Source organism: Medicago sativa, chromosome 4, assembly GCF_051527215.1.
Source record: "Medicago sativa cultivar Bolivia chromosome 4, Bolivia_mono, whole genome shotgun sequence".
Taxonomy (NCBI): domain Eukaryota; kingdom Viridiplantae; phylum Streptophyta; class Magnoliopsida; order Fabales; family Fabaceae; genus Medicago; species Medicago sativa.
In genome coordinates, this window is record NC_140752.1 from 14,784,805 (window position 1) to 14,809,320 (window position 24,516).

Sequence of the window (24,516 nt, forward strand, 5' to 3'; positions counted from 1 at the left end):
AAATCACATCAACAATTTTATACTTAAAAGAATTGAGTATATTTACCTGGGCTTAAAATTGTTATGCTTCTTGTGAAGGTATTTGTTACATTCGAACAATCAGAGCCTGGAAAAGTGAAAATTTCTCAGTAAATTGTGGGACAGGTCAAAATTAAGATGATTAAGATGGGCAATTATTTTCGTTACAGCCTTTATTAGAACACTTCTTCCCGCAAAGGATAACTTGCGCTCTTTCTAGCCTTTAAGCTTCTTGATAATCTTGTCCATAATATAGTTAAAGTCTTGAACTTTTGATCTACCAAATTGAGTAGGAAGCCCCAAATACTTTGACATATTATTGGAAATATTGATGGGCAGCTGAGCTTGAAAACCATTCTTGATGGTTGGATACTTTGACATATTCTTGAAGGTGATATGATAGACACTTGTTTATATTGAAGGGAAATGTTAACGAGTGCCCCCGGGGCACTCTTTAAGGGCTATAAGTAGCAAGTATTTATAAAAATGCGTGTAATCAATGCATTGGAAATCAAAATATTTTACTTTTTTAAAGAATAATTACTTGTTTTGGTATGCTTAAAGAGTGCCCCGGGGCACTCGTTAACAAGATTGAAAGAAAATCTCAAACCAAAACCAAACAACAATTGAAAAAAAAAAAAAAAACTTGATGGTTCATTTCTTCCCTTCTGAATTATCTTCTTCATCTTATGAATTTATCCTTCACAAAAAATTAAACTCATTGGACTCGAGAAAGAAAGACAAAGCCAAGTTACTTAAAAGACATATCTACTGTGAATTCAAGTCCAAAATTCTCTAATTGGTATATTGTACATTAATTTCATTGCAAATCTTCAATAAAATGTATGAGATTGTATATCTCCTAATCTAAGTTTAACATTCAAAGACAAGTGCCAAGTGCAAATTCTAAATTCATAAGTTGATTCCTTGCATGTTTAGTCTTTCCTTCACCTCATTCTATTACAAAGTTTAGTTGTTTCACAGCACTTCAACCAGAAAAATATTGCTCCAAGAATTTTTAGACTTGAATCATAGACAATTAACCATGTTTAGCATCTAATAATTCCAGCTAAAAGTTAATCTATTGAATAAGAAAGGTAGTTATCTACAATCTCAAAATCATTTTAGCTTTTCCTTGATGACCATTGACCAAACAGGTTCAAAGGTTAAGGAAAAAATTAATGGTGTTAACATCCTAGATCAAAGATAGCTACATTCGTTGGAGCTATGACCATAAGAATCTGTTGCAGCAACTGTAGCAAGTCGGCCTGTGTCATTCTTCAAACTCCCTCATTAACAATTCTCCTGATCTAAGCAGCTCTGGTTCTTCTTCTCTGAAAGCAAAATATAACAGTTAATATTTCTGATAGATAGCAAAGTATTTAAACATATTGATGTAGAAATCACATCAACAATATTATACTTAAAAGGGGTAATATCATGTCATGAACTAACTATACCAAATTTTATACTTAAAAGAATTGAGTAAATTTACCTTTGCTTAAAATTGTTATGCTTCTTGTGAAGGTATTTGCTACATTTGAACAATCAGAGCCTGGAAAAGTGAAAAATTCAGTAAACTGTGGGAAAGGTCAAAATAAAGATAATTAAGATAAGCAATTATTTTCGTTACCTTGTATGTTCTTATTTTTCTCACATAGAGCTTCTACTGAAGTTGATGGTAGTTCCGGGATAACTTGATTATCATTTGAAACAATTGAAAAATCAACACCCTCACAAGAAAAATCCAGATCACTTAACATTTCAGCAAATGAGAAGTCTGAGCTAAACGTATCAAAATTAGGGAAATCAAGGTCACATAAGTGAACTTCGCTGTTAGACTCTGATGTAGAAATCTCATTAGGCAATGATTTGTCTGAATCAAAGCTCTGAGGCATATCAGAAGAATCAAAATTCAACCTGCTTCTTACATGATCCCTCTTACTTGCCTTGTCTGAATTCATTTTAACGGGTGAAATGCAATGACTACTCTCTATATAAGCCATTTGTTTTGCAGGGCTAACCATAACTCTCTTGGTTGAAATTACAGTGTAACAAGTAGACGTACCCTCTACGTTGCTAGGTGCAGCCTGAGAAAGCTCGGGAGGTGATATATTTGTATTGCTGTGACTGGAATTTGTTCTCGGAGGCGTCTTTGGAACTTTTGAATTGGTTGGGATAGAAGTTCGAGCCGGATTGAATAAGCATTTCACAACACTGGATCCTTGAACCTGTGTTCCACTTGGGACACAGTTCGCAGCCGATGATTGAGTTGCAGAAGAAGGGTGATAAACTACTTGATGATTGATTGCTTTGTTGGATTTTGGCAGTGTGTCTTGACCTGAGAGTGAGGACAGAACAAATATTTTGTATCTTTAATTGATTGCATCTATAAAAACTACAATATTGCAAGAATTAGGCCCGTTCGTTTAAGAATTTTTTCAAAAAAAATCTATTTTTGTTGTTAAAAAAATCACTTTTTTTATTTTCAATTGTTTGTTTAGGATTTTTTTTTTTTTTTATAAACCATTTTATCAAAAAAATCTATTTTGACCCTAAAATGAAAAGTCATTAGGATTAGCTATTCTCAAAATCTATTTTTTTCAAAAATAAGGAGGTAACACGTGTACAAGTTAAAACTTTTTTTTAAATGGATTTTTATGGGTAGTAGGCAAACAAAAATAACTTCAGATTTTTTTTAAAATCACTAAAAAAAATCTCTAGATTCATTTAACACAAAATCTATTTATTTTTTTTAAGCCGAAACAAACACACTCAATAGCCACACCAAAGTAGAGGTAAAAAAGGAAGAAACAATGTTGGCCTTCCCTTTGAAGAATCAAATCAAATTTGAAACACATAAAAATAAACACTTCTTTGTTAATTACATGGACTAAATTTGTAATTTGACTACTCATTCTGCTATTATTCCTATAGATTGTCATGACTATCTTGATATGTATATTAGCAAGTTCTTGGTGGCTATGTCATTGTACAAGGGAGGGCTGATGCACCATGAATCTTTGTGGAGTAAAGGTATTACTTTTTCAGGGAGAATGCATAGTAAGAAATCTACTAGGAATTTCAATGAATCTAAGAGTAGTAAAAGTTATCAACCAGGGATTTTGCAAAAGAATACAATTGTTTGGGAAAAGAATTGGAGAATTTCTTTGTATTACATTATTTAATTCATGATCAGCTTCCAATTTTAAATGCTGCAACAGAAATTACAAGAAGTGAGTACAGTGTCACCATATATTAATTCTATTATTTATGACAAAAATGATTATACAATTCAATTCAACAACAAAAATCAAAATCTATAGAAATGACTATGATTACTGTCATTGATGTGGACTCAACTATTAGCAAAATCTTTGCAGATAATTAGGCTTGCAAGAAAACTGTCTATCTGCGATGTGGGTGCATTAAAGGTTGACAGCGACACTACAAAAGAGGAAGAGCAACAACACAGAAAGTAACACAATAAGGATTTTTAAGTTTTCTGTAACACCCCGTTTTCCCAACGTAAAAATTTCTTAAATAAAATCAGAGTTTTTCATCATAAAACGGAATGTCACATTTCTTAAAAATCGTAAATGGAATAAATAATAATTTATCCTTCAAAAATATAACAACATAAACTTTTAAATCTCGCAGCGGAAATATTTCAACATCATAAAAATAGTCTTTGGCACCAAGGCTTCATCATAAAAGTCTCATAAATAGTCTAACCATCATAATTTGTTCAATCCGACAACTTCTTTATAATTCTCATAAAAACAATACGTAAGGAATAGAAGTAAAGTCAAGTCTCATCCCGTTACGTATCAGAGCACCTAGACACACATGTGAGGAGTCCACTCACGACGCCTCTAATCTTGATTACCTGCAAGTTACCCATACGAAGAGCAACATTTCCAAGCAGAGGGGTGAGATTTCTCAAACAATAATATAAAGCATATAAATCATGTAAAGTACATTCAACAACTTAAACATCCTATAATTCATTAATCATATCTAGCAACTTAAACTTCCTTAACTAGTATCATTATTCTTCCTACATTAGTCATATACTTCATATTATATCATCATATAAATATCATCACATATCTACAAATATTAGTCATAAGCATTATCATATATCCTTTTAATCATAGCATCTTAATCATAGACATAAACATCATCATATAACATCAAGTACTAATCATAACCATAATCATCAAATCATAATCATCAACTCATAAACAAACATCATCATCAAAACAATCATGAACATCAACAACAATAATCATTTAGCATCTTATAATCATCATAACAGATTCTTAATCAAACTCATAATCAACTTCATAATCATAGTTAGTCATAAACAACTTCATGATCGACTCGACTCTTGACTTGACAATGCGACTCAACTCGACTATGCAACTCTTATCATCTTAAATCATCTTGAGTCATCATGAAAATGCAAATGCATGTGGTACCAATCTAGGGCATAAGCCCTCGTCGCTTGTGAGCATAAATATACTCCTACGGCATAAGCCCTCGTCGCTATTGAGCATAAATATACTCCTAGGGCATAAGCCCTCGTCGCTATTTGAGCAAAAGCTCCTAGGGCATGAGCCCTCGTCTCTGGTTGAGTATAAGCTCCATCGTCGTGGTTGAGCAAAAGCTCCAGGGCATGAGCCCTCATCTTTAAATGAGTATGCATGGACTCAACATCTTACGTCTTAGAAACTTCATGAACATCTATGACATCTTAACAACTTGACGACTTCATAACGACTCGACGACTTAACAACTTCATATCATCTTAACGTCTTAACATCTTAACATCTTAGCATCATGACAACATATGGATCACATAAATAATTCATGTCATATCATAATATAACAATATCAAATGATAATAAACAACATCTTAAAACATCATATTCATCAATCATAAACATCATCATATAACATCATATTTAAACATCAACAATAATTCACTATGTATCTTTGTAAAAACATAATAAATTATCCACAACATATTTTCATGTCAAACCAAAGCTACTGGAAAGGTATCACAAATATCAACAACTTTCATGTTTACAACAAAGATCAATTCAAAACAGAAACATATGAACAAAACGCAAAAACATGAAACAGAGAATGTTGTCACCGTACAATTTTGCTAAGACCTCTCTGTAGTATTTTCATCACAACTCAAAGACCAAACATCATTTTCACGTCAAACCAAAGCCACTAGAAAGCTAACAAAATTATCTAAAACTTTCATGTTTACGCCTAAGACCAGTTCTGTACCGATCAATACCAGTTTTCATTTTAAATTCGGAAAAGTTGTGCTGAAAGTCCATAAAAATTCACTATGACCTATGTGCAGTAATTTGACCATAACTCAAGTTCTATATATCTTTTTGACGTGAGACCAATGGCATTAGAAAGCTAACATCCATACCTACAACTTTCGTGTTTACACCTAAGACCAATTCCGCACCGATCAATACATGTTTTAATATCAAAATTCGAGCAGAATGCAGATTTTCTCCAAGTTTCACCTAATCTCATGGTTCTAACCTCAAAACTACTTCCAATAATCATCTTATGGATTATCTAAGGTCTGTACACAATTTCTACATCAATTCAACAAGTTTTCATCATCTAATCATCAAAACTCTCTCAAAACCCTAATTCTCAAATTCTCACAAACTCTCCCCAACTTGTTAGATGCAATCTAATGATTTAACAACTTAATATTAATGCAAGATAGTCTCATCCTCACCTTAGATTAATTCATGAATCAGCGACAGCGTTCTTCTTTCCTAAGGTCTTCTCCTCTTCTCTTGACTTTTCTCTCCTCTTCTCTTCTTTCTTGTTCTCCTCTTTTCCAAAAAGCGGTTTCCGGTAAACTCTTTCTAACCTAAGCTTCTATATTTATAATACTAAAATATTCTTCCCAAATCTATTTAGGCCCAACAACTTATTATTCTTTCTATTCTAACCCCCAAATCCACTCACACTAATAATCCTCATATTCTAATAAATAATATTTCTCTACTAAATATATAATAATACACCAAATAACAAATATATTTCTACACAAAATAACAAATATATTTCTACACCAAATAACATATATATTATGCTAGTAAATACCAACATATAACATAACAAAATATCACTCAACAAAATATATTAACTAAATTATAAAAAGACATTTAATCTCAACAAATCATATATCCCTCATATACATCATAAAAATATATTCTAAAACTAATTAAAATAATTAAATAAAAAGGAGGGCGTTACATTTTCCACTTGAGTGCTAATTGAGAAATAGTGTTCTCCTACAAAGACACTCAATGTTATCTTGCCCTTTTTAAGGTAACATTTTTCTCATCCACAATGGACGACCCAAAAAGATAATGTTTAATATGGAAAGTGGACAACTATAATGGAAGACTTGGAAGTCATCATTAATATCACCTGATAGAAAAATGTGGTCATGTTCCACGAAATTTCTCTCATGACTTTTAGCCTGTTCCACAATACAAAACACATACAGATTGTGTATGCATATTTCTGAAACTCTATAAAACAAACCATTTGTGTTGTTGTTGTCACTCAGAGTATTAATCAACAATGAGATCAATTACATTACTTTCATTGTTTTCCTTCCTTATCTATTACTACTTCATTTTTTTCAGTTTCCAAACCTCTCTTGCCTCTACCAAATGTCTTGAGGATCAACAATCATTGTTGCTTCAATTAAAAAACAATCTCACATTTCATCCTGAAAATTCCACCAAACTAATATTGTGGAATAAAAGCATTGCATGCTGCAACTGGAGTGGTGTTACTTGTGACAATGAGGGATATATTATTGGCCTTGACCTGAGTGAAGAATCTATTTCTGGTGGAATTGACGAATCAAGTAGTCTTTTCAATCTCCTACATCTCAAGAAACTGAACTTGGCTGATAATTATTTAAATTCTTCCATTCCATCATCATTCAACAAGTTGGTGAAGTTAACTTATCTTGATTTGTCATATAATGAATTTGTGGGGCAGATTCCAATAGAGATTTCCCAGCTCACGAGGTTGGTTACTCTTGATCTCTCTTCTGATGCCGACACAAAACCTAAAATCCCAAATCTACAAAAGCTTACCCAAAATCTCACCAATATTAGGCAAATGTATCTAGATGGTATAAGTATAACATCTTGGGGACATGAATGGAGCAATGCTTTGTTGCCGCTGCGTGAATTGCAAGAGTTGAGCATGTATAACTGTAGTCTATCAGGACCCCTTGATTCTTCCCTTTCAAAACTAAAGAATTTATCCGTCATTATTCTTGCTGAGAACAATTTTTCATCCCCAGTGCCACAAACATTTGCCCATTTTAAAAACCTAACCACCCTCGATCTTTATGATTGTGGATTGAATGATACATTTCCACAAAAGATCTTTCAAATTAGAACACTGTCACTTATTAACCTATCTCACAACCCCAATCTCCATGTTTTTTTTCCAAACGACTCACATAGTAAATCTCTTCATGGGATTAAATTGAGAAACACAAGCATCTCTGGAGCATTTCCTCACGCTATTTGTAACATGACAAACTTATTCCTTTTGGATCTTTCTTCCTGTCAACTATATGGAACACTTCCCAATTCAATGTCAAACCTCACACACCTTAACTACCTATACCTTTCTGATAATGATTTGAGTGGTGCAATTCCCAATTCAATATCAAACCTCACACACCTTACCTTCCTAGACCTTTCTGATAATTATTTAAGTGGTTCAATTCCTTCATACCTTTTTACACTCCCATCATTGGAGGAGATTTGGCTTGCATCCAACCAGTTTAGTAAATTTGACGAATTCATAAATATGTCTTCCTCTGTATTACAATACCTTGACATAAGTAGCAATAATCTATCAGGGTCATTTCCAACATCTATCTTCCAGCTCCGTTCACTTTCTTCCCTCTATCTTTCCTCTAATAGGTTGAATGGGTCACTACAACTAGATGAGCTTTTGAAGCTTAGAAATTTAACTGATTTAGACCTTTCATACAACAACATATCAATCAATGAGAATGATGCAAATGCTAATCAGACTGCCTTTCCCAAACTTGAAACTATATATTTGGCATCGTGCAACTTGCAAACATTCCCTAGATTCTTGAGAAATCAATCAACATTGACATCTCTAGACCTTTCAGCTAACCAAATTCAAGGAGTTGCGCCCAATTGGATTTGGAAACTACAAAGTCTTCAAAGGTTTGATATTTCACACAATTTTCTCACAGAGTTGGAAGGTTCTTTGCAAAATATTACTTCCAACCTTGATATGCTTGACCTTCATAACAACCAACTTCAAGGATCAATACCTCTTTTTCCTAAATATGTTAATTATTTGGATTACTCAACAAACAAATTTTCTATTATCCCACATGATATTGGTAATTACCTGTCTTCCACAAAGTTTCTATCTCTTTCAAATAATAGTTTACAAGGAAGCATCCCTCATTCCCTCTGCAAAGCTTCAAATCTTGAAGTTCTTGATATTTCCTTCAACAACATTTCTGGAAAAATTTCTCCATGTTTAATGACATTGACTAGTACCCTTGAGGCATTAAATTTGAGGAATAACAATCTAAATGGATCTATACCAGATATGTTTCCAACTTCTTGTGTTGTAAGCTCTTTGAACTTCCATGGAAATCTCTTACATGGGCCGATCCCAAATCTCTCTCCCACTGCTCATCATTAAAGGTATTGGACATTGGATCAAATCAAATTGTTGGTGGTTTTCCATGCTTTTTGAAAAACATACCAACACTTGGTGTCTTGGTTTTGCGGAACAACAAATTTCATGGTTCCATAGAATGTTCAGATTCTCTAGAAAATAAGCCTTGGAAAATGATTCAAATTGTGGACATTGCTTTGAACAATTTCAATGGAAAAATACCTGAAAAATATTTCACAGCATGGGAAAAAATGACGCATGATGAAAATGATTCTAAATCAGACTTCATCCGCATGGGAAAGGACATCTACTCATATTACCAAGATAGTGTGACAGTTTCCAATAAAGGTCAAGAAATTAAGTATGATAAAATTCTAACAATCTTTACAGCCATTGATTTCTCATCAAATCATTTTGAAGGACCAATACCGGAGGTGCTAATGAAATTTAAAGCAATCCATGTTCTCAACTTTTCAAACAATGCTTTCTCTGGTGAAATCCCATATTCTATAGGGAACTTGACACAATTAGAATCCTTGGACCTGTCAAACAACTCTTTGGTTGGTGAAATTCCTGTGCAACTTGCAAGCATGTCATTCCTTTCTTATTTGAATCTCTCCTTCAATCATTTGGTTGGGAAGATCCCAACAGGTACTCAACTTCAGTCATTTGAAGCATCTTCGTTTGAAGGTAATGATGGACTATATGGTCCTCCACTGAATGGAACACTATATGGTAAAGGGTCGGATAAGCTGCACTCACAGCCAACATGCGAAAGGTTAGATTGTTCAATTGACTGGAATTTTTTAAGTGTGGAGTTGGGATTTGTTTTTGGGCTCGGAATCATCATCGGTCCCCTCTTGTTTTGGAAGAAATGGAGAGTATGTTATTGGAAACTCGTAGACAAAGTTCTCTGTTGGATCTTCCGGAGGATGTATTTTGAATATGCAACTGATAGAGGACAGACATACAGAATTTTAAGGTGGTGATAACATTAATGTTAAGAGGGATTGTGATAATTATTAAAATAATGTTTTGCATTTACATTTAAGTTGTACTTTGTGTTAGTCCTTTGTGTGTGATGGTATGTATTAACTTTCATTGAGAATTGTGGTGATAGTGTTTCATTCAAAATAGAAATATATGTTAATTTATAACTATAACATCATAATCAAACTGGAAACACAAAGAGGATACAACTCCAAAATCAAGATATAGAGCCTTTAAAACTTTATATATCAACCCAATTACTTCATTTTGGTAAAACAATTGCTTAATTTGATTTTCTGATTGTCAGCTAGATAATGACATCATTTTAAAATAATTTTTTTTAAAATCTCTAGACTCTTTTAACACAAAATCTATTTTTTTTAAAGCTTAAACAAACGCGCCCAATAGCCACGTCAAAGTAGAGGTAAAAAAGGAAGAAACAGTGTTGCCTTCCCTTTGAAGAATCAAATCAAATTTGAAACACATAAAAGATAAACACTTAGGATTTGATTTTCAAACAACCACTTCTAACTTGTTAATTACATGGACTAAATTTGTAATTTGACTACTCATTCTGTTATTAATTATTATTCCTATAGATTGTCATGACTATCTTGATATGTATATTAGCAAGTTCTTGGTGGCTATATCATTGTACAAGGGAGGGCTGATGCACCATGAATCTTGGTGGAGTAAAGGTATTACTCTTTCAGGGAGAATGCATACTAAGAAATTTACTAAGAATTTCAATGAATCTTAAGAGTAGTAATACAATTGGATGAGTAAAGAAAATATGGAAAAGAAGTGGAGAATTTATGTGTATTCCAATTTTTAAATGCTGCAACAGAAATTACAAGTGAGTACAGTGTCACCATATATTAATTCTATTATTTATTACAAAAATGATTATACAATTCAATTCAACAACAAAAATCAAAATCTATAGAAAATGATTATCATCTGCTTTAAAATGACTATGATTTCTCAACTTGAGTGCTAATTGAGAAATAGTGTTTGTAGAAGAACCATCTTCATTGAGTGCATTAGAAGCGGCTCCTACAAGTGACCCTACATTGATGTGCCTAATTGACTTTCTTGATTCCAATCTCCTACAAAGACACTCAATGTTGTCTTGCCCTTTTTAAGGTAACATTTTTCTCATCCACAATGGACGACCCAAAAAGATAATGTTTAATATGGAAAGTGGACAACTATAATGGAAGACTTGGAAGTCCACGAAATTTCTCTTGATAGAAATATGTGGTCATGTCCACGAAATTTCTCTCAAGACTTTTAGCCTGTTCCACAATTATATGCATATTTCTGAAACATTATAAAACAAACCATTTGTGCTGTTGTTGTCACACAGAGTATTAATCAACAATGAGATCAATTACATTACTTTCATTGTTTTCCTTCCTTTTCTGCTACTACTGCATTTTTTTCACTTTCCAAACATCTCTTGCCTCTGCCAAATGTCTTGAGGATCAACAATCATTGTTGCTCCAATTCAAAAACAATCTCACATTTCATCATGAAAATTCCACCAAACTAATATTGTGGAATACAACCACTGCTTGCTGCAATTGGAGGGGTGTTACTTGTTGTTGGAACATGTGTGGAAATTGAGTAAAAAGACTAAACACAAATTCCCATGTTGGGTAGAACTAGTGCTGTGTGAATTAAAAAAAGTGGAAGTCCCACATCGGATGGAACACACACATTAGTAGTGTTTATATAGTGGGGGTGTACCTCTAATTAATGGGGGTACATAAGCACTAGAGAAAAAATATATATTGATATATATTTTATTATTTGGAAATGATAAATTAAATAATTAATTTAATCATTATTAGAAAGTGCTTTCTTAGTCCCCAAGTTTTGCTAAAATATTTTGGTACATAATATAATATATTTTTGTACTAAATTTAATATATTTTAGTACTCAATTAAGATATTTTTGTACTAGATCTAATATGTGAATTACTTAATCGCAAAGTAATATGTTACTTGTTCCCAAAGTTTCTCATATTACTTGTTCCCAAAGTTTCTCACTTATTAGTTGTGAATTTTCTCTATAAATAGAGAGCTCACACAGTGCATTCCACACACCAAAGAGTTTCATTGAGTTGTCGGGAACTCTTTCTCTCTTCTCCCTTTTTTTGACTTGTGTTGACGAGTCTTTCATCTCTTCTCCCTCCTTCGACTTGTTTAACAAGTCCTTCTCCTTTTTCTACTCCTTTCTGTCCCTTCGGAATTAAGAGTGTTCTTAAGACCATAGTCCCTTTTCGGTTTAATGTCCCTTCGGAATTAAGAATGGTCTTAAGTTCATAGTCCCTTCGGTAATATATGTCCCTTCGGAATAAAGAGTACTTTTAAGATCATAGTCCCTATTTGGAATAATAATGTCCCGTCGGAATAAAGAATGATCTTAACGGTATATAAATATTATAACAATATTTTTCTATTTGAGGAGAAATGGTGGTAACACCATATTTGAGTGGTCATAGTACCATATTGATAGTTTGGAGAGCTTAAGGGTTAGAATGGTGGAAACACCATATTTGAGTGGTCTTAGCACCATAATAGAATGATAATAATACCATATTAAAGTGGTTTCAGTATTAAAGAGTGGTCTTAGTACCATATTTGAAGGTGTAATTCTCGAACGATTTTCTACAGTGCAGTAGTTAATCGAACAGTTGTAGCTGGGCTTGTTTTATCCTGGAGGCGGCGTGGTTGATAGTCTACCTTGCACAATTTTGGGTAGTGCCACGAAACGTCTTAAAGAGAGCGACCTGGTCGTGACTCAACCTAGTAACAACTTCGGTAGATAATAGAATTTGGAAATCCAAATACAACAGTTTGGAAATCCAAAAACAACAATTTTAAGACGTTTCGACTGCTATGTCTACCGAATAAGTTACTTATTGAGGTTCAATTGTCCCTAAATACATTAAGGATAAATCTGGCTATATAGAATTACATCTTTCGACTGAAACAATGAAGTGGTTGTTTTTATAACAATAACACAAAGCATCACTAATATGCTAAAGATTAGTAATATTAGTTATTTGTTGGAACATACATCAATATTAGATTGAAGCTTGCATTGACTTCGGGAGCAGGCATAGCTTAGCACGTTCACACGTACGTTTCTTATTGGAGCAATCAACGTGAGCTTTGCTTGCAGCCTTTTTGTTTGAAAATTAATAGACAAAAAGGTATCTAAGACTAAGAGATGATCAAACATACCAGGTTGATTAAATCATGACTAGCGGATGTTACCCAAAAACAAAAGGAAAGCCTCTTCACTTATGACTGCTATAAATGTCATCGCGTATGTTTTGACATAGTTGAATCATTCTCTAGCACTTGATGTATGCTCCAAGAATAAGAAAGAATCTGAATTTCAGATTTCTATTGAATAAGACTGAGTTGACTTAGACTTAAAGAGAGACTTGTGTGTTGGAAAAAGATGGCATGTTCAAAATTAAAATTCTCCTTCTATTTTATAAGTTGTGTGATTTTAATATTTGACATGTCAAAATTGATCACGAACAAGCTTTTAATTTTAAATTTGAGTAACTTGGATTTAATTTCAATGTTATAATTAGACAATTTTATTTATTGCAGTCAAGATATATGAACCAAAAGTTCATATAAATTAGAATTTAGAGAATATGAATCTCTAAACATAATAAATTATGATATGTGTGAATTTGATGACACATAAATTAGAAATGATAAAATGATGTTTTTATCATATTTATTGATGACTGTGAATTTTGGAAAATAAAATTGACATGCTTGAATGTTCAATTTTTATAACGAAAATTGAAAGTTATAGAGTACCCAAGTCTAAGGACAAAAATTCTAATTAAGAAATTTTTGAAGAAAAGACAATCCAACTTGTCTTATTTTTGAGCTTGGGATTGTCCGGACTATATTTGGCTTCAGGACCCCAAGAGAGTTAAACTCACTAGTAGAGCCTATGAATGTGTATTCATTAGATATGTTATAAATAACGAAGCATATAGGTTTTAGGACCTAAATGTTAAAGTGATCATAGAATTAAAAGATGCTGATTTCTATGAGGTAAGTACCCCTGTAAATTAAAGAATAGTGGGGGCACTAGTGGGGGTAAACTAAATTCCCTTCTAAAAATTAAGAACTAGTGGGGGCACTATATCTAATCACATTCATGTAATTAGAAATAGTTATGAAAACATCATACGAGATGTTATAGAACCTCAAGGAGGTAAGAAAGCTAAAAGTGCTAAAGAGTATGAACTTGGTTTATACATTGGAAGAAGATTCATTAAGCCTTAAAGAAGTTATATCCTCATTGGATTATGGCAATAAACGATGAAATGAATTTTCTAGAGTCTAACAAAACATGACACTTGGTTGACTTGTCTCATAGTTGCAAAACCAATCGGTTGTATTTGGAATTTGGAAAAAAGAAACTAAAACCTGAAGGTACGGTTGATGAATACAAGGCTCTCCTTGTAGTCAAAGGTTTTAGAGAGAGAAAAAAATATAGACTTCTACGACATTCATTCACCAGTCACGAAAATCATATCCATAAGAGTACTAGTCCCTTTAGCCGCCGTTCATAACTCGATAGTACTCCAAATGGATGTGAAAGTTGCCTCTTTTTATGGTGAACTAGAAGAAGAAATCTATATGAAACAACCTGAAAGTTTTGCGATTCATGGACAAGAAAACAAGGTCTGTAAGTTAGATAATTATTTGTATGGTCTAAAATAAACTCCTGAGGAATGGCATGAAAAATTTGACATTCTAATGCTATCGAATGAGTATAAAGTGAATGAAAGTGACAAATAATATTTGCACGATCATAAGTCTCTATAAAGACGACTTGCTCATATTTGATTTAGAGATTCATGTTATGAATTATGTGAAATCATTGTTTATCAACAACATTGATAAGAAAGACCTAGACAAAATTGAAGTAATTCTTGGTTTCAGGATTACTAGATCAGAAAAAAGAATTTTTTTGATAAATCTCACAAAGTTGAGAAGTTCTTAAGGAAATATTATTATTTCACCGTAAACTTGCAATCATATATTATGATCCAAGTGTTAGAACACTTGAGATGGAGTTAGAAAAACAGAATATGTGAGCATTATTGACAGTACTTAGGTATGTCATTGAATGTATTAGACCCGACATTGCTGATGTCGTGAAACTCTTGCGCAAGTTTACTAGTAGACAAAAGAAAAGCATTGCCATGCTATAGAAAGAGTCATGAGGTGCCTTAAGAAGATTATGACTCTAAGATTACTTCACTAGGAGTAACCTATTGTACTTAAATGGTACAAGATATAAAATAGAACATCTTTCAGATGAATATTTAGCGACTAGTGTTTGCATATTGAGCATCACTAGAGGAGTTGTTTGTTAAAACAAATGATATTGACTCAGTCCACTATGGAATGAATCTGAGATGAGAACACTAGAGAAAACTAGTGGAGAAGCAAGTTGACAAGATGCTTGCTAGTTGAGAACCCTTAGTGGGTAAAACCGTTTCCAGAAGTGTTAATTCATTGTGATAGTCTGCAGCTATTACAAAATTGAGAATCGTTACCACAATGGTAAGAGGCGATTATTAAGGCACGAACACATAGAGAAATAGAGAGCTAGCTACTCTCAAAAGGAACGGTTAAAGTAGATCATGTACGTACTGATAAAGAATTAGTCAATCCTTTGACGAAAGGAATTACTAAAAAGAAAGTCCTAAACACATCCAATAGGATGGGACTAATGCCCAAAGGTGACAAGTGATGGTAACCCGACCTACATGACTGGAGATCCCAAGAAATAGGTTCAATGGGTAATAACAAGTCACAAGTGATAGAACATGCTATGATAAAAGTAAGAAAGCATGATTCCTGCAGCGATAGAAGGATGAGATAATAGAAACTCTTAATGAGATTTATACTCTATTTGGAGTGGAGTACATAGCTACAGGAGTACTCTTGATAGACTCACCTATATGAATGTGGAACTAAGGGCCGGTTCCTATGGGATTCGGGGCAGAATACCTAGAGCGTTCGTTAAACCGGGATACACGTGCAAGGCCATAAACGCACGGGCTTTTAGAATACACCTTATGAAAAGGTTTGTGTGTGGGTTCTATGTCTGAGATAGAGTTCAATGTTGTAAGCAACTCTTGTTAATCAGAATTTTACTCGCTATGCAGAGGTTCAAGTTGTAGGCGACACCTTTGTTTACTAGCAAATCTTATGGAGACGTTTTTTTGACGTTACTTATGAAACCATTTTTTAAATTCAAGTGGGGGATTGTTGGAACATGTGTGGAAATTGAGTAAAAAGACTAAACACAAATTCCCATGTTGGGTAGAACTAGTGCTGTGTGAATTAAAAAAAGTGGAAGTCCCACATCGGATGGAACACACACATTAGTAGTGTTTATATAGTGGGGGTGTACCTCTAATTAATGGGGGTACATAAGCACTAGAGAAAATATATATATTGATATATATTTTATTATTTGGAAATGATAAATTAAATAATTAATTTAATCATTATTAGAAAGTGCTTTCTTACTCCCCAAGTTTTGCTAAAATATTTTGGTACATAATATAATATATTTTTGTACTAAATTTAATATATTTTAGTACTCAATTAAGATATTTTTGTACTAGATCTAATATGTGAATTACTTAATCGCAAAGTAATATGTTACTTGTTCCCAAAGTTTCTCATATTACTTGTTCCCAAAGTTTCTCACTTATTAGTTGTGAATTTTCTCTATAAATAGAGAGCTCACACAGTGCATTCCACACACCAAAGAGTTTCATTGAGTTGTCGGGAACTCTTTCTCTCTTCTCCCTTTTTTTGACTTGTGTTGACGAGTCTTTCATCTCTTCTCCCTCCTTCGACTTGTTTAACAAGTCCTTCTCCTTTTTCTACTCCTTTCTGTCCCTTCGGAATTAAGAGTGTTCTTAAGACCATAGTCCCTTTTCGGTTTAATGTCCCTTCGGAATTAAGAATGGTCTTAAGTTCATAGTCCCTTCGGTAATATATGTCCCTTCGGAATAAAGAGTACTTTTAAGATCATAGTCCCTATTTGGAATAATAATGTCCCGTCGGAATAAAGAATGATCTTAACGGTATATAAATATTATAACAATATTTTTCTATTTGAGGAGAAATGGTGGTAACACCATATTTGAGTGGTCATAGTACCATATTGATAGTTTGGAGAGCTTAAGGGTTAGAATGGTGGAAACACCATATTTGAGTGGTCTTAGCACCATAATAGAATGGTAATAATACCATATTAAAGTGGTTTCAGTATTAAAGAGTGGTCTTAGTACCATATTTGAAGGTGTAATTCTCGAACGATTTTCTACAGTGCAGTAGTTAATCGAACAGTTGTAGCTGGGCTTGTTTTATCCTGGAGGCGGCGTGGTTGATAGTCTACCTTGCACAATTTTGGGTAGTGCCACGAAACGTCTTAAAGAGAGCGACCTGGTCGTGACTCAACCTAGTAACAACTTCGGTAGATAATAGAATTTGGAAATCCAAATACAACAGTTTGGAAATCCAAAAACAACACTTGTGACATTGAAGGACATGTTATTGTCCTTGACCTGAGTGGAGAATATATCACTGGTGGATTTGACAACTTGAGTAGTCTTTTCAATTTCCAACATCTCCAAAAACTGAACTTGGGTGTTAATCATTTCAATTCTTCCATTCCATCAGGATTCAACAAGTTGGAGAAGTTGACTTATCTTGATTTGTCAAATAATGAATTTGTAGGGCAAATTCCAATAGAGATTTCCCAGCTCACGAGGTTGGAAGTTCTTGACCTTACTTATAATGATTTAAGTGGTGCAATTCCTTCATCCCTCTTTACACTCCCATCATTGAAGTGGATTTTTCTTGCATCCAACCATTTTAATAAATTTGACGAATTCATAAATGTGTCTTCCTCTGTATTGAAATCACTTTGGTTAAGTAGAAATAATATATCAGGGCCTTTTCCAACATCTATCTTCCAGCTCCGTTCACTTTCTATCCTTTATCTTGACTCTAATAGGATGAATGGGTCACTACAACTAGATGACCTTTTGAAGCTTAGAAATTTAACTTATTTAGACCTTTCATACAACAACATATCAATCAATGAGAATGATGCAAATGCTGATCAGACTGCCTTTCCCAATTTTCTCCATGATGCAAATGCAAATGCAAATGCTTATTAGAGGTCTATATTTGGCATTCTGCAACTTTCAAACTTTCCCTAGATTCTTGAGAAATAAATCAACATTGGAACATCTAGACCTTTCACATAACCAAATTCGAGTGGTGCCTAATTGGATTTGGAAACTACAAAGTCTTCAACGGCTTTATATTCCACACAATTTTCTCTCAGAATTGGAAGGTTCTTTGCAAAATATTACTTCCAACCTTACTTTCATTGACCTTCATAACAACCAAATTCAAGGAACAATACCTGTTTTTCCTGAATCTATTAGATATTTGGATTACTCAACAAACAAATTCTCTGTTATCCCACATGATATTGGTAATTACCTATCTTCCACAAATTTTCTATCTCTTTCAAATAATAGTTTGCAAGGAAGCATCCCTCATTCCCTCTGCAAAGCTTCAAACCTTCAAGTGCTTGATATCTCATTCAACAACATTTCTGGAACAATTTCTCCATGTTTAATGACAATGGCCAGTACCCTTGAAGCATTAAATTTGAGGAATAACAATCTAAATGGCTCTATACCAGATATGTTTCCAACTTCTTGTGTTGTAAGCTCTTTGAACTTCCATGGAAATCTCTTACATGGGACAATTCCCAAGTCTCTCTCCCACTGTTCATCATTACAGGTATTGGACATTGGATCGAATCAAATTGTTGGTGGTTTTCCATGCTTTTTGAAAAACATACCAACACTTAGTGTCTTGGTTTTGCGGAACAACAAATTTCATGGTTCCATAGAATGTTCAGATTCTCTAGAAAATAAGCTTTGGAAAATGATTCAAATTGTGGACATTGCTTTCAACAATTTCAATGGAAAAATACTAGAAAAATATTTCACAGCATGGGAAAGAATGATGCAAGATGAAAATGATTCGAAATCAGACTTCATCCATATGAGACTTAACTACTTCTCATATTACCAAGATAGTGTGACAGTTTCCAATAAAGGTCAAGAAATGAAGTATGCAAAAATTCTAACAATCTTTACAACCATTGATTTCTCATCGAATCATTTTGAAGGACCAATACCAGACGTGCTGATGAAATTTAAAGCACTCCTTGTTCTCAACTTTTCAAACAATGCTTTTTCTGGTGAAATCCCATCAACTATTGCAAACCTGAAACAGTTAGAGTCCTTGGACCTCTCAAATAACTTTTTGGTTGGTGAAATTCCTGTAAAGCTTGCAAGCTTGTCATTCCTTTCTTTCTTAAACCTTTCCTTCAATCATTTGGTGGGGAAGATCCCAACAGGTACCCAACTTCAGTCATTTGAAGCATCTTCGTTTGAAGGAAATGATGGGCTATATGGACCTCCATTAACTGAAACACCAAATGATGGGCCGCACCCACAACCAGCAGGTGAGAGGTTTGCTTGTTCAATTGACTGGAATTTTTTAAGTGTGGAGCTGGGATTTGTTTTTGGGCTTGGAATCATCATTGGTCCCCTGTTGTTTTGGAAGAAATGGAGAGTAAGTTATTGGAAATTCGTAGACAAGATTCTCTGTTTGATTTTCCGGAGGATGCATTTTGAATATGCAACTGATAGAGGACAGACATACAGAATTTTAAGGTGGTGATAACATTAATGTTAGTGGGATTGTGATAACTATTAAAATAATGTTTTCTATTTCCATTTAAGTTGTACTTTGTGTTTACTCATTTGTGTGTGATGATATGTATTATAACTTTGAAGAAACATTCTATAAAGTTTAAATAAAACATTGTCATTGAGAATTATAATGATAGTGTTTCATTCAAAATATATAAACATCATAATCAAACCGAAAACACAAAGGAAAGCTTTATTACTCCAAAAAAAAAAAAGGAAACCAAGAGGTCTAACTTAGTTCCTGTGATTTCCTAATTTTGAAAGGTGATTAACATAATTGCACTAATAATGCAAGCTTTAGAAGTAGAAGTTTGTCCAGCATAATAGTATATAATAATAACATTGCCTTAATTGCCTCAGGTAGGGAGACGTGAGTATCCTCAGGGACACAGTACTTAGTAGGTGAATTTGAATCTCTAATACCACTGTCTGTGTTTGTTTTAATTATATCATTTTAAAAAGAAATTCAAACCATATTTCATTTCTCTGTCAAATTATAGTGCTGATTATATTTAATTATGCATGGATTTTGCTGTAGAACTCAGAAGTGGTGGAATTTCCTTGATTATTTAATTGTAGATTACATATGTATGAAGGATTTATAGTGCATGACTGTGGCTCTGAGTAAACATTAGTATAATAGATTGCAAGATACACACTTCTGAATTTATTCTAGTACACTCATTAGTAATTTAAAACTGTTTAAGTTTGTCTTCCTTGTTTTACATATTCAAAATGCATCCAAGGGAATATCCAGCAAAGAATTTTGTCCATGAGTTTCCAATAACCTACCCTCCATTGCTTCCAAAACATGATGGGACCAATAACACTTCCAAGCCCAAAAATAAATCTGTAAGACCCGTAATTTAGCTACAACTAAATATATGGCTTATATTTTGTTCCGAGGCTTTGCTTTCTTAATCTTGTTGATCATTTTTGTGAGTTTGGAGATTCAAGTAGAATCAATTATGAATTCCCCTGCAAATGAACTATTAATGGACCTTGAAAGTCATTATATTCATTCAAGGAATTTATTTGTCAATGAGATGATTTTGGGGATTTAGCAAAATTTATTTTATTGAAGATTCTATATTATGTATTATTTTGGGTGAAGACATTATCGTGGGAGTATTGTTTCGGAACCGCTAGCAACAAATAATAAGATGCATTTGAGTAGAAATTTGGGACTAGTTAAGTCACCAAAATATCGAGATATTTTATAATTATATTAGTTTTATAATAGGTTGTGAGTAGAGAATTATTCTTGGCTAAGGATTAAACTTGTAGACTTACCATTTTGTTTGTGGTCATTAGTCATCCATCGTGACTATAAATAGGAGGATTAATTCACTTCTCATATTTTTCCCTATCTACTCTTATCCGCTCGGTTCTCTTCTCTCTCCCATCCTTTACTTAAAAATTCTATCTCCTATTTTGAAAATATAAGCCTTGACCGACTCCCTTCCTCAAATGGTGACCCTTTTGTTTCAAATCTCTTGCATCAAAACTCTATGTTCATCATCCAATCCATTATGGATTAGCTAGAGCAAGCAAAGGAGGTAGTTTCCTCCCCTTTTCTCTTGTTATTCACCACGGCCCAAACCCATTTGTGGGGGAGGTGCAAATTTCTTGCTTATTTAATCAATATGCCTTTATTAATATTGTTGGATGAATTTGTATGAGTATAGATCCGCAAGAAAATTTAAGATCGGATCATCTTAAAGTTTTAATGTTTTTGGAAAAGTGTCGAAAAGTGAATTTTATTTGATATTTATGCTTTAGACGAGTAAATGAGTTGATTCAATCGATTAGTTTTTGAAAAATGTTGTCCGGATGAAAGGGCTGAACCGTACAAGGGCATTTTCGTCATTTTAAAACTGTTGAAATGTGAGAATGAGTTGACCAATGGATTCGCGTCGTTGAGACAATCGAAATGGACCTATGGTTCGCGACGTTTCGACTACGGATGAATTTATTGTGATTTTCTGAAAAGAGTTTGTGTTTGAGCTAGCGCTGGAAGTGACCGCTGACACATTCATAATTCAAATTTTAAATGTTTGAACTATTAAGTTGTGAAAATATTTTGTCTGTGAATTTGTGTTAGGTTGACTTAGCCATATGCTCTGGTATACAATGTAAACACAAAGGAGATTCTGTCGAAAATTCGTCAGATTCATTATATCTTATTTTTGAGTGCTTTTGAAAAGAGGTTTCAAAACGGATAATATTTTGGGATTCACCTGAACATGAAAAGTATTTGTCAAATTGTTTGGAAATCTTTAAGGTCTCTCAGAAGACTTAGAGTATTTGAGAAAATATTTTCTTGGGTGATTTCACGGAAAAATACTATTTAAATTAGTTTCATCGAAGTATTTGGAAGTGTTTTAGAAACACTGTTATTTTGAGATTTGTCTTTAGAACAAAATGTTTTAAGCAGTTGAAATTTGGAAAGAAAAGTCTTTTCGAAAAGAGTTTCCTTTGATATACTTTTGTTAACCTTATGTCATGAGATGGCTTAAAAATAATTTAAAGGATTTTGAGACGAATGTCGTGTTGGAAAATATTTTATTTATGTTTTAGAAAATAGCGAAGTTGATCGTATTTTCGAGAGTTGCTAAGGTTTCACCTAGAATGGGTAGGAAGCTTTAGAGTCGATATTTACCTAAGTTATTGTATATGTTAGGACACTTAGCTTGAGGGTTTAGAGACGTTCCTGATGTAGATGCTTACGAGTTGTAGAGCTGTACGTTATAAGGAATGCGTTGCTCAGGTAAGGGGCACTTTCTTCAACATCATAGTTACTTAAATGCCTAGATGGTGTATGTGCTATTGTGTGTATTGTGAATATGATATGTTAAGTGAATGTGTTTGCCCAGTGTGGGATTTGTTTGCAATCAACTTGATTATGATATGTTGATGTGTGTTGCTTTCATATGACTTGTGAATAAATATATGAAATGCATGTTGATTTATGAAATGTTGTTTGATATGAATTGAAAGATAATATGTGAACTGCCAGTTGAGGCATGTTTTTATACTACATATGTTGAATGATGTATAAGAGTTGCATTTGCACATATTGAGTGGACAATATATGCTCATGCATTTCATGGTACGTGTTAGTCCGTTGGACGCACGGGTCTTATAGTACGCGGTAGTTTGTGGAGACGCACGAACGTGCGGGGTGTGGACTGCCGTGAAGGAACCCACCTTAAATCTATGAGATTGGGTCTTATAGTACGCGGTAGTTCGTGGAGACGCACGAACGCGCGGGGTGTGGACTGCCGTGAAGGAACCCACCTTAAATCTATGAGATTGGGTCTTATAATACGCGGTAGTTCGTGGAGACGCACGAACGCGCGGGGTGTGGACTGCTGTGAAGGAACCCACCTTAAATCTGGTCTTATAGTACGCGGTAGTCTGTGGAGACGCACGGACGCGCGAGGTGTGGACTGCCGTGAAGGAACCCACCTTAAATCTATGAGAATCATGATTTTCTTACCCTCTACGGAGTGGATTATTCCGGAATCATTTGCATGTGATAGGCCAGTGGAGGTTGTATCACACATGTAGAGTCTGCATTTGCTAGGCTAATTGTGCATCATTATATTTTGTGTGAGGAATGTTTATGCTGATGCCATTTACCATGCTAGTATACATGCCTGCAGTATTTTTGTAATTATGTTGTTATTAGATCGTGACCCTTTACATTAATCCGTGGATCGGGCTTTGCCCCATATCCAAATAGGGAGTGTGCTTTGCGGGAATAGCAAAGGCTTTGGAGGTGTAGCAGTTTGGCAGTCAGGCTTGATGCCATTGGTGGGATCTTGTACCATGTCATCCCAGTTCAGAGTTAAGGATCAGCTTAGATGTTTTACTTATGGTGTCTTATGTTTATGTATTTTTACTTCTTTTGTTTGGGCACCGCTGTAAATGATACTACCATGGGAAATGAATACTCGAACACTAATTTATACTTTCGCAGTGCATGATTTGATATTAAAAGCTCATTGCCTAATATTGTTTTATAAAATGTGACATTTGATTCAGATTGTATTGTTGGTAATGCTTTCAAAATGTTTTACTTACTCTGATTTTAAATTAAAGACGATCCTGAATCCTTTAGTGCCTGGCATTGAGTTATTTTAAAAAGAAAAAAAAATGCACTCTTGTTTTGAAAATCGGGCTGTTACAAAATCCCAGTTCCACACTTAAAAAATTACAATCAATTAAACAAGATAACTTTCTACTTCTACATGTTGGTTGTGGATGCAATTCCTGCTTTTTATCATATGCTTTTCTAGTCAACGGAGGTCCATATAGTCCGTCCTTTCCTTTAAAGGAAGAATCGTCAAATGACTGAAGTTGAGTGCCTGTTGGAATCTTCCCCGCGAAATGATTGAATGAGAGGCTCAAGTTAGAAAGGAATGACAGACTTGCAAGTTGCATGGGAATTTCACTAACCAAAGAGTTATTTGAGAGGTCTAATGACTCCAACTGTTTCAAGTTTCCTATAGAAGGTGGGATTTCACATGAAGTGCTTTGAAGTTCATCATCACTTCTGGAATTTGACCTTCAAAATGATTGGATGATAAATCAATGGCTGTGAAGATTGTTAGAATTTTTTCATACTTAATTTCTTGACCTTTATTGGAAACTGTCACACTATCATGGTAATATGAGTAGACGTCCTTTCCCATGCGGATGAAGTCTGATTTAGAATCATTTTCATCATGCGTCATTTTTTCCCATGCTGTGAAATATTTTTCTGGTATTTTTCCATTGAAATTGTTTAAAGCAATGTCCACAATTTGAATCATTTTTCATGGCTTATTTTCTAAAATTTAAATCTCAAAATCAT

The 24,516-nt window shown here is 33.8% G+C and overlaps 2 protein-coding genes, 1 long non-coding RNA gene and 1 pseudogene across 3 annotated transcripts; 3 read left to right on the forward strand and 1 right to left on the reverse strand.

Annotated features, from left to right (window-relative positions):
* Nucleotides 1–1,571: 1,571 nt before the first annotated feature.
* LOC146926593 (uncharacterized) lies at nt 1,572–3,273 on the reverse strand. The gene is made up of 2 exons (XM_085706934.1): nt 3,263–3,273; nt 1,572–2,391 (listed from the first exon to the last, which is right to left on the reverse strand). Exons 1-2 carry the CDS (start codon nt 3,271–3,273, stop codon nt 1,626–1,628), a joined length of 777 nt encoding a protein of 258 aa, XP_085563060.1. The 3' UTR covers nt 1,572–1,625.
* Nucleotides 3,274–6,560: 3,287 nt separating this feature from the next.
* On the forward strand, nt 6,561–9,941 carry LOC146926594 (receptor-like protein 6; annotated as a pseudogene).
* A 1,199-nt stretch (nt 9,942–11,140) lies between these two features.
* On the forward strand, nt 11,141–19,786 carry LOC146926595 (receptor like protein 27-like). Its single transcript, XM_085706935.1, has 3 exons — nt 11,141–11,353; nt 17,362–17,992; nt 18,027–19,786. The coding sequence occupies exons 1-3, from the start codon at nt 11,155–11,157 to the stop codon at nt 19,621–19,623; spliced, it is 2,427 nt and encodes an 808-aa protein (XP_085563061.1). The 5' UTR covers nt 11,141–11,154; the 3' UTR covers nt 19,624–19,786.
* A 1,017-nt stretch (nt 19,787–20,803) lies between these two features.
* On the forward strand, nt 20,804–23,631 carry LOC146926596 (uncharacterized). Its single transcript, XR_015034169.1, has 3 exons — nt 20,804–21,214; nt 22,339–22,425; nt 23,404–23,631. It is a non-coding gene; the product is annotated as an uncharacterized LOC146926596 (long non-coding RNA).
* Nucleotides 23,632–24,516: the final 885 nt, after the last annotated feature.

What these genes read in the sequence shown, in the direction of transcription:
- LOC146926595 (XM_085706935.1), top strand. Translation starts at nt 11,155, where the DNA reads ATGAGATCAATTACATTACTTTCATTGTTTTCCTTCCTTTTCTGCTAC. An exon ending in GAATACAACCACTGCTTGCT is followed by an intron (nt 11,354 to 17,361) that starts GCAATTGGAGGG and finishes CAAATACAACAG; the next exon opens with TTTGGAAATCCAAAAACAAC. An exon ending in GCTGATCAGACTGCCTTTCC is followed by an intron (nt 17,993 to 18,026) that starts CAATTTTCTCCA and finishes GCAAATGCAAAT; the next exon opens with GCTTATTAGAGGTCTATATT.